We start from the raw sequence: 11,134 nt of genomic DNA on the forward strand, positions 1-11,134 counted from the left end.
TGCTTGAATGAGTCCAGAGGAGGGCCACGAAGATGATCAGAGGGTTGGAGCACCTCTCCTATGGAGACAGGCTGAGAGAGCTGGGGTTGTTCAGCCTGGAGAAGAGAAGGCTCCAGGGAGACTTTGGAGCAGCTTCCGGTACATAAAGTGGGCCTAGAGGAAATCTGTAGAGGGACTTTTTACAAGGGCCTGTAGTGACAGGACAAGGGGGAACAGCTTTAAACTGAAAGAAGGTAGATTTAGATTACATAGAAGGACGAAGTTCTTTCCTGTGAGAGTGCTGAGGCGCTGGCACAGGGTGCCCAGAGAAGCTGTGGCTGCCCCATCCCTGGCAGTGTTCAAGGCCAGGTTGGACACAGGGGTTTGGAGCAACCTGCTCTAGTGGAAGGTGTCCCTGCCCATGGTAGGGGGTTAGAACTGGATGAGCTTTAAGGTCCTTTCCAACCCAAACCAGTCTGGGATTCTATGATTTAGAAGCTGCTAAGAAGCAATGCTACTACGCCTGGTAACTGAGTTTGTTTATGGTAGGATTTGAGAAGTCCTTTTTGGTCAGTTTCAGTGATTTTTAAATCAGTTCAAGTAGCCAGGCTGTTTGTGCAGCATTGGGAGCCTTGAAAAAATGTCAGAGTAAGTAAATTCTGGACTCCTGACACCTTCCAAGTGATCATCATTGGCTTTCTAATGTAAGTTAGAAGATGCAAATCTACCAGCATTACTGTAATACACCTCCCCATGCCCAACTGTACTGCTGTCTCAAAACTTCAAAGACAAGTTTGAAGAAACTTGTTAGATGATGAGAAGGTGAAGGTGGTAAAATAGATAAGAAAGTGACTGTAGGAACTAGAGTCTGCCTTTTTAAGGGCTTAGTTTCCAATAGTATCTTCAAGTGAATTCTAAACAGTTACTACAAAGCAAGATAGCACAGACCTTTTAGCAAACGAAATTCTACAGACACTACTTAAAGTACAGACACTTTCACTTAAACACTACCTTTAAGCTTAGGCAAGATGCCAGTTAACATATTCTAAAAGTCCAGGAAAAGTATCCATGCTCTCTAAAACTGACTGGTATACTGCGTGGCGTTCTTAGGCTGAGCATGTGTTAACAGAGGCATTGTCTGTACTGGCTACAGACCAAGTCTAACTGTGAAACAATCACACATGACAATCCATTGTCATTGTCTGAAAGCAGAGAGAAGAAAACAAAGGTATAATCCTGCCTCCACAGCATTATCCAACCTCTTCTGGGCTATGCCTCAGAGACCTTGTTCATATAAAGTATGAAAATTCTTCACAGCAAATTCCTCCTCTGTGTGATAGCCATATTGACCCAAACCCAGCTAATATATATGAGAGATCTCTGACATTTGAGGTTAGGTACAAGTAGCAGTGTTACATGAAATATACTTTTCAGCTCTGTATGCAATACAGTTCTGATGTTTCCAGTCTGTTAATAATCAAGCTAGTCAGATACTCAGTATGAATCTCTTTTGTGTCAAAAAATGTTCTGAATTAATCTCAGTTCTCTTTCAAACATATTTACTTCTTCATTTTTGGAAAAATGGTTTCAGAAGCAGTTGTTCAAAGTCCTGATTCCAAGAGAATCACCCATTGTACCCTTTTTGCTTGTGGCAGTTTGTCAGCCTTCCACCTAATAGTGATTAGGAAATGATGTAATTACACAAATCCCTGCAAAAGAGTCACTCATCAGAAGTCAATGAATCAATTCTTCATCCTCTGTTAGTTTATCAGGCATCAGTATTCTGATCTATTAATTTGGCTTGCTCTCAGGCCACATTTTCCAGCATCCTCTACAATTCACAGTTACAACTACTGCATTTTAAATGTACATATTGTAAGAAGTAGGTGTAGCACAAGCAGAAGGGTATGCCAGCTCCTAGCACTGCTCTGAACCTCCTGTGCACAAATCACATGTTCTGTAACAAAGGTTTTGTCTTCTTTCTATCAGATTATTTTTAGAATGCACTTTTCAGTGTCTTTTTCCAAGCTCTTTGAGAGGCAGACTTCATCCTGAACATGCCTAGAGCATAATATTGGGTTAAAATTACCACACAGACAGTTGATGGGGACAACAAAGAGAATAACAGGCAAAACATCATCTCCATGTATGTCTCACTAGGGCATCTGTTCTGAGTAGGGTATAATAATAACCAAAAGAGCTGTATTAATGAAACAAGTGCAGTTGTGCCAGTACAGGATAACCTCACTGTTTGGCTCTGGTTCACCCAGCAAGACTACCAGGAGGAGGCTGGGGTGAATTTAAACCAGCCACAGCGCATTACAGAGGAAAGTTATGATAATGAGTTAGAAACAGGCTGAACCCAGGTCTACTTCATAAACAGCAAGGGTAAAGACTCTTTCTCCACAGGAGACCTTGGAGCTTGCTAGACAGATAAGAGCATGGGTGAGGAACTGGAACTGTGTATTAACATACATCCTTCCAACTACTGCAGTGAAGTCCCTGAATTCCCTCTTCCTTCCAGCACTCCCACAGTCCTGCTGCTACAAAGGAAACCATCTTCAGTAACATAGATTGTGATGCTAGAGGGACTGCTCAACTTCATACAAAATAGCTGTGCTTGTACAAAAATAGCTGAGAGCTCAGCTGTCTTTTGGGGTCCAGTTGTGCAGTGGTTTCAGGAATAGATTTTGAAGCACTTCCATCAACTCGATTTTACAGTCATGAAGCAAAAGGAAATGCCTCTGTCATTATCAGCTGGGTGTAAAGCCCTAGAACCTCATAGCCCACTCAGTAGGCCAGATTACTGCCCCAAGAGTTAACAGTTATTTCCTAAATCAGATGCTGAGTTGAAAAATGTTTCACTGAATCTCTCAGTTCAATACCTAAGAGGCAAAAAACCAAAATGACCTTAAACAGACAAAGATTCTAAATTCTTGAGAGACTTGGAGACAGAAATAATCTGCCATGGCTATTTGCCTGGAAAAGGAGACATAAGATGCATTTGCAACATGTTAGAATGAAAAACTGGGTGATGATTTGATTATTTTTTTCCCTTTTCTCCATTAAGTTTTATTATTTCATGGAAACAATACATTTGAAGGACATATTTAATCACTGAGAGTTAGTGGAAGTCAATAGGTGTCGGTCCTTAAACAGCTGGCTAGAGGGTGAGGCTGCAGAGGTGAAGGGGCTGCAAGGGAGAGAGACTTAGAAAGCATACAATGCAGAGGAGAGGGTGGAGCTGCAGAAGCCCGATTTTGGGAGGCAGAGTGAAATTTCAACGTGGATTACGCTTTTCCACCATTTAGTACTCCCAGTGGCTCCCCTTCCTTGAATGTGTGTACTCACCCCTACTTCAGGAGGGTCTGGAAGCCAGCCCAGTTCACCCTGTGCAGTGCTTGTGTCGAGTAGATCCACTGAAAACCAAAAGGGGGGGGGGGGGGGGGGGAAGGGAAAGTCAATGACCCAATTTACATGGCCCATGGAATAACTTCATCCTAGTTTTGTCACAGAATACAGAGCCTGCACTTTCTCTCTCAACCCCACATCCTTTGTGACCTTTAACCTTCAAAAAGCACAGCAAGAGGAAGGATGGGAAGATACATGACAGTGCAACTAATCAGGTTTTCCTCATATATGAGACCCTCTCCCCTTCCACTCTCATCTCACATATAAAAAAATGCAATCCTGACAAATTCTTCTGCTTCCTAAAGCTGCCCGAAAATGGGAACAGGAGGCTGCAGCCTATTGAAATGGGAACCCAGCATTAGCAGCTGAACACATCTTTCCTCCAAATAGGAAGGCAGAAAATAAAATGGATGAAAAGGCAGGCAATCGAATAAATTACCAACACAAAAGATCAATCAGTGTCGCCTAGAGGTACTATGCAGTACTTGAAACACAGTGGGGAAATACAGAGGCAACAAAGGGACTTCCCACTGACACAGTACCCAAACGACATGAGATACATCAGTTGCACAAACTGCTGAGCCCTCTACCTCTGCTCCAGGCTATCCACCATCTGATGATGGGCTAGAAATCGCTTCAGTCTCCCCACCTCCCCAACTGTTCTAGCCACGACAGCCAGAGAATATCTGCTCCCAGGCATAGCATTGCCACCTCTTGCAGAATTGCCCTGCATGGCTGTGCCTTGGCTCCTGGAGTCATGGGACAAAGGAGAAACTCAAGCGGTATGTTCGTCTCTCAAAGACATTAGAAAATGTGATCAGAGTTTGCCCCGAAGTCTTGATCTGAAGAGAAGTTGAAAATCTATCATTTTGTAAGCAAACAGGGAGAAGAGAAAGTGGTACTGCTGGATGTGCAGCTTTGTGCTTGCCTTTGGGTCTGACAATGTTGCCAGAACAGACTACTGGTTTTGGTGCACCTATCGCACAGGAACATAAGAAACAGGAAAAATTCCTTGGATTCCCTTTTAGATGCCTGCAGGTGTATTCAGAGGGGTTATTTCTAAACAGAATCATAGAATCATAGAATGGTCAGGGTTAGAAAGGACCCTAAGATCATCTAGTTCCAACTCCCCTGCCATGGGCAGGGACACCACACACTAAACCATCTCAGAAAAGAATTTGGGGGTGAAAGGTAGGAGGGGGCATTATTTAAATGGTATTTAAATAACCAGATTTCCTCCCCCTCATCTGACTGCTTTACAAATACTGCCTGCCAACTATAAGTAATAGAGTGTAAAGTGCAGATCAGCAAGAGTCCTGTGGAATGAGGAAGCAGGCTGTGGGCCCAGAATCAGAGATAAGAGGGATTGCACTGCTGTTCTCACCTCTGAAACACTCTTTCATGATGGGGAGAAGGGAAAAGCAGGAATCCAGGTTTTGCAAGTTCACAGCGTTCGTAGCATGGTCATATGGCAAAACCTTCCTAGCCACAAACTCCCTGTCCAGACAAGGCTCCTCACTCGCTTTCCTTCTGCTCTCCATTATTTGAGATACTGTTCTTGTGTTGTTGGCTCCCAGGGTGAGGTAGCCTGTCCTTCCAGAACCATCACCCAGATAATATCTATCCCACGCACCTCAGGCCTGAAGCAGTGATGCGGAGGTGAGAGGGGCTGCATGGCAAGTTCTAGCAGAGCAAGGGAAAAGGAACTCTGAAGAGATGGGGATAGGAACCTTGCAGAGCCCATCTGCCACGCTGCTGGGCTTCAGCTGCGAAGTCCCCACTGGAGGGGGCGAAGTCCATTCTCAATAAGTACCTCTCAAAGTGAAAGCCACAACAGAGCTTCTCCAACTAAAGTAAGAATGTGTCAGCAAGAATACAAGAGCAGTACTCAAGTAGGCAGCAGCTGCTGGCTCTTTGGTCCACTAACTCACTGCTAGGAATTCACGGGGCTGTCTGGCCACATGGGAGGAGATCTCCCCAGAAAGAAGACTTCAGATAAAAGAGGATGCCGGGGAAATGAGCTGTTCCCAAATAGACACGTTAAGGAAGAGTGCATCACAGACACAGCCCAAATGAGATGGCCGAGATAGGGGAGAAGCTGGCAGGTAAGTCACTGTCTTTTACTGCCAACTACTGGTCACACACTTATGGAAATCAGAACCTGCTTGGTGATACCTTACGTTACTTCTCACCTAGTCTGGCCTTCTGCACAATGTCTGCTAGCTATGTCTGTGTAGCCGGATTCTCGGTACAAGTGTGCTGGTCAAGAATGCTTTAGAAGAGCACTTTGCACTCGCAGAGTCTGAGAAGAGCCCATGGCTGAACTGCTAGTTATGACTAAGTCCTCTCGATCGAGAGCCTGGAGCAGCAAATGAGAGGGCTGTCCTTGGGACTGAAAAATCCCAACACCTCTCTCTGTGCAAAACAGACTAGAAGTCTCTGGCAGGAGCTAACTGCAGGAGGAGGTAAGGAACAGAACAGGGGTTTACTCCTTCTCGCTTCTCTATTAAAGATTTCCATTCCCCGGATGTTTCATAACCACTGTGCCAAGATGGAAGAAAAACGATCACTACGTCTAACAAAAGGGACTATGTGGAAAGGAAGCAAGGGAGACTTAAGAAAAGAGGTGGAAGAGCAAATTGTAAAGCGCAGCTCTACCTTCCAGCAGTGGGTTAGGTGAAGGAGACTGTCTCACCTTCCAAGCCTCTGCAAAAATGACTGTCCTCTTGCTCACAAGGGTTAATTCCTAAGAAGGCTTCCTGAGGAAACTGTGGGGTGTTGGCGGCGGGAGGTGGGGGGAGCTTTCCGAGTTTGTGTTTAAACTTGTTATCTGCAACACTTGTGTTTAAGGCAGAGACAGAATTCTCCTGGATCACTGGATACGCAGAGGCATTTGTGCTTCGACTGGGAGGGGGTGAAGAGGGAAGGGGGAGACACACCTGGACTCATTTCACTGAGCCACCATGATTCGGTTGGGGTTTGCTCCCTCTGTGCCCACCTGCCCTCCCTAGAGACCCCCGTCCCTCTCCAGCTGCCTCTGGGCAGGCTGTGGTGCCCCTGAGCCCCCACACGTGTTGGCCATGCCCCATTCCCTGCCCCTCAGAGAGGACACTACCTGCCCGCCCAAGCCCAACCCTCCAGGCAGAGGAACTGGTGGGTCCCACGCTTACCTTCTTTCCCTGGCACCTCAGGAGGAAGGAGAGCCCAAAAGAGAAGGAGCCCAAGGGAGAGGTCGATCCCACTGCTCCAGGTTCTCAGCTCCATGCTGGCTGGAGAGGGGGTCTGGGTCCCAGCCCCTGGCTGCTCAGGCCTCTGAGCCTTGGCTCCTGCTCGCAGTGCATGAACCTCTCCCGCAGCCTCCTGACTGGAGCACACACATTGCACAACCTCCCTTGCCTGGCCCACAGTTATGATGAAAGATCAAGGCAAGTGGGTGGAGAAGCCGTACCGCCTTTACCTGTTTTAAAGGGGCTGGTCACAGACTTCCCATCCGGCAGGCAAATAAACCCACCTTAAAGGCAGCCACCTTTTCTTGGGAGCCTCCCTCCACCTTTGCTCCACTCTCGTACGAGGCTCCCGATTGCCACCTCCTGGGCAGCCCTCGCCACCGTCCCCGCTCATGCTTCCGCCGCCGCGCTGCGGGCCCCGGCTGCTAGAGATGAAAACAGCCCAGCGCTGCGATGGGGGCTGCTCGGTCCATTGCCCCGCGGTAATGCGGCTGGAGCCGCTCAGCTGTCCTCGCCAGAGGTATTCAGGAGGATTTCCTAGGTCTGAACTGAGTGGCAGCGGGCCACGTTGCTCTGCAGGCTGTGACAGCGTGTAACAGACCGATAGCCGTGCCATTCTGTCTGCTTTTCTTTCAGTAAGCGCCTCAGCATCAATGGACAGTGCCTGCTTTGCAATACAAAAATACAGAGAGGAACTGAGCCGGGATTCTCTTTCTGTGTAGGAAAGCTTTTAGTTTCCTTCCCGAAGCACATAAATAGGAAATAACTTGCTTTTTGTTGTATCTCTTCTGCCATTCACCGAGGATGTTACTCCCACCCATACACAGCTCTTCCACCCCTCCCCATAAAACACAGATGGCATTTTTCCTCCACTTGCTGTAAGGCTGCCTTCCAAAGCTGCTCTCTTCCTCCTCCCCAGGGAAGACTAAAGAAAGGACTTTGTTAGTATGGCTATAGAAGCTAGGGGATCTCCACCCTTGGAGATGTTCCAGACTCGCCAGGACACTGTCATGAGCAACTTAATCTACCTCTGGAGTCAGCCCTGCTGTGAGCAGGGGCTGTGACTACAGACCTCCTGAGGTCCTTTACGTGTACATGTTTGTGGTGAGTTCTGTGATTCTCTAACTGTACATCTCTGGCAAACCAAAATCTATCCCAAGAAGTTTGGACACAGGCAAGAGAAATTTGAGAACAAATGGCTCAAATACTAAAGTTTTAAATTTTACATGCACATGAAGTAAAATACCAGTACAAATAATTCAAACGTTAATGTCATTTAGAGTAGTTACATCTTAAATTTATTCCAGTTTAATCCAGTCCAAAGTGCTTTTCCTCAGTCTACAGTGCTAAGTCTTAGATTTTCATGCCCACCTTTCCCCCAGATTTGAATGACTCCCATTGCAGCACCAGTATAAGGTTGTCCTTGTCTACATCCCGTACCTTGTGTTTGCACTACTGGAATGCATCCATTTCAATCTTTGTAAAACACTGTGCCTTCTTTGGTCTACGATGTGCAGTGGGGCAGATCGATCCATGGCTAACTTCTCCTTTCTGACAGGACAACACAGTGAGGCCTACATAGACATGAAATGGGGAAGAACCATTTGCAACTGGAGGATAAGGCTCTAGGGCATCTCAGGAGCTCATACCCTTCCTAAGGCAAAAAAAAAAAATCAGTGTTGCAACCTTACATTCAGTTCCTCAGGGCTACCTGAGTCTGCATCTGTAGAATCTCAGAAGTACCAAAGCTCTAGGCTGAAGAAGCTGGGGATGCTCTGACTCTGTTTCATAAGTGGGCAGGTACTCGGGTTATTTGATCTAAGGTTTTTGGAATAGGCAGGAACAGATTTACTAGGGCTTATTGGAGAAGATGGTCTAGAAAAGACTTACTTTCTTTTTCTCCCCCCTTGTTAGTGTTGGCTGATGAGCATCAGAAATTGGGGTATTCCAAATGACGGTGGTCAGAAGTCACATGTGCTTGGTTATTTTGTAGATTGGAGTTCACCTACTGTAGCTCCCAGTCAGAATATGTACAACGATAGCCAAACAGCAAGATCAAGATCTGCAGCAAATCTATAAACAAGTGCAAGCATAAAGTAGAAACCCCAAATGCCTGGAATTTTATTGGTATCTGTAAAAGATCTGCTGCATTGTTTTGCCATGTGCTCTCCTCTGTATTAAAATACAGATCCAAAGGGAAAAAGAGGGCATCTGCAGAGACGCTGTACCCAGTAGAGTGGAGTACACATATGAATTATTCATACAACTCACTGAGTATTTCACTGACGGCATCATTTTGCTTGTGCATCATAAGACTGGATTTTGTCTTTGTAAAAAAAATTAAAAAATAATCATAGAGTCATAGGATCAACCAGATTGAAAAAGACCTTAACAATCATCAAGTCCAATCATTATCCCAGCACTGCCAAGGCCATCAATAAACCATATCACTGATGGCCTCGTCTACACGTTGTGTGAACACTTGCAGGGACGGTGACTCCAGCACTGCCCTGGGCAGCCTGTTCCAATGTCTGAGCACCCTCTGGGGAAGGAATTGTTCCTGATATCCAGCCTAAACCTCCCCTGGTGCAGCTTGAGGCTGTTTCCTCTTGTCCCATCACTTGTTCCTTGGGAGCAGAGACCGACCCCACCTCACTACAACCTCCTTTCAGGCAGTTGTAGAGAGCAATAAAGTCCCCCCTGAGCCTTCTCTTCTCCAGACTAAACCCCCCCGGTCCCTCAGCCATTCTTCATCACACTTGCGCTCCAGGCCCTGCACCAGCATTGTTGCCCTTCTCTGGCCCTGCTCCAGCACCTCGATGTCTGTCTTGTAGTGAGAGGCCCAGAACTGAACACAGGATTCGAGGTGCAGCCTCACCAGAGCTCAGCACAGGGGGAAAGCAATCTTTATGATCAGATGTTATGATTCTGTGATTGACACCTCCACGCCACTGTTGTGGCTTCTCAGTGGGCTTCCCATCTCTTGCATGCTTTTTGATGGTAAGAAAATAACTGCAGCCTGAGTGTGTGTTTAGGGTTGAATCTCATCCTGTGTTTATAGTCCCTCTGAGTATTTCTGAATCACAGGGCATATTTTTTTTCCTTCAATTTCTCAGCATCCTGTTTCATGTATCGCTAAGGTTAGGTATCTAGCTGGAAAACATCACTACACAACACACCTGGGCTTTCCTCCTACACATACGTGGGCCTGTGGTGAGGGAAGTGAGGAGGAAGGGTATGCACCACGTCTTGCCTTGAGGTACTGTTGGGACAGTCAAAAGGCACTCCCAAGACTGAGTGGGGATGTGCTTCTTTTGAACTGCAGTTCAGACAGAACTCTTTCATATGTTTCTTATAAATTGTTTACTGTGTTTGCTGCTGCTCACATTTTAGAAAGAGCTGTGAGTTTCACTGTTGTGTTGTTAGAATGTATGAAACTGAACCTGGAAACAACCTCTGGAATTCCTCACTTGATGTTACATCTGAAACTATCAAAGCATCCCTTTGGTGTTGATAACTTGAACCTGTGCATCCTGAACTGGCTTTCAGGTGCTATAGTAACATAGAGGTACAGGGCTCCCAGGGGCCCCAATCACATGTTGCAACAAGCCCCACTTCAGTCTAAAGGAGGAACTTGCCCTTGTTCTGTGGCATCTGGTTCACTCCTTTTATCCACTCTCTCTGCAACTCTAAGAAAAATCTGTGGCAGTTCTGTAGAACATAGGGGATGCTCTGTTTCAGTGTTTAATTCCATGTAGAGAATATGTGCTCTCCCTCTCCTTCTTATTCTTTCCTCCATAACCACAGTTTAATATTCTAGTGTTTTCTTTTTTTTTATCTTGGAAAGTTTTCTGGCTTTACTCCATCAGCAATTATCTTAGAACATTTCGAACAGCTGGCTTCACAGTCTACCTGCAGAAAATAGACTCCCACCATCTAGTGGTTTAAGCTGTTAAATCAGTTTCATATATGGACTTTTATCATTCAGAAACTCAGGCTATTTTAAACAGCTCAAAGGAGCACAAGTGACTCCTCTTGATCATAAAATGGTCACCCCCAGCTTAGGGACTTTAAGACTTGACTACACAAGTAGTCAAGCTGGTTGTCTTTCTCCCCTGAGAAGAATAACAAGGACAAAGGAATGAATTAAGCTGATAGAGACAAGGGATAAATGTGGGGTTTCAGTCCCAGTGGAAGCAGAGTACACTCCCTCACTCTTCCTCACATATCCAGAGAGAAACACCCTTGGAGATGCACAGGGTTTGCCTCAATGAGGCCCTGAGCAACCTGACACATCCATGTTGTTAAGCTTGCTGTGAGTACGTATTTGGGCTAAAGACCACCAGTAGTCCTTTCCTACCTTAATCTTCTGTTTCTCTTCATTGCTTCATGTCTTCTTGCCACCAGGAATGTAGACAGCTCCTTACTTGGTCTCCATTCAAAAGGAGTGGGCAGCTTCCTGTATGTATTCTCCACCTAACAGAGATGACATACCACTGTGAAGGATGTGGACATGC

General features: G+C 46.0%; 1 protein-coding gene across 1 annotated transcript in view; it reads right to left on the bottom strand.

Annotated features, from left to right (window-relative positions):
• The window catches only part of LOC104405525 (ephrin type-A receptor 1-like), a gene marked incomplete at its 3' end in the record, with an annotated part of 17,823 nt that extends 10,590 nt beyond the window's left edge, over window positions 1-7,233 (bottom strand). The window contains exons 1-2 of the mRNA XM_010014257.1: window positions 6,902-7,233; window positions 6,086-6,294 (exon numbers count right to left, since the gene is read on the bottom strand). Coding sequence (XP_010012559.1) covers window positions 6,086-6,294; window positions 6,902-7,233 — 541 coding nt within the window. The remainder of the gene's footprint in view (window positions 1-6,085; window positions 6,295-6,901) is intronic.
• Window positions 7,234-11,134: the final 3,901 nt, after the last annotated feature.

Source organism: Nestor notabilis, unplaced genomic scaffold (genome assembly GCF_000696875.1).
Source record: "Nestor notabilis isolate BGI_N333 unplaced genomic scaffold, ASM69687v1 scaffold8765, whole genome shotgun sequence".
Classification (NCBI taxonomy): domain Eukaryota; kingdom Metazoa; phylum Chordata; class Aves; order Psittaciformes; family Psittacidae; genus Nestor; species Nestor notabilis.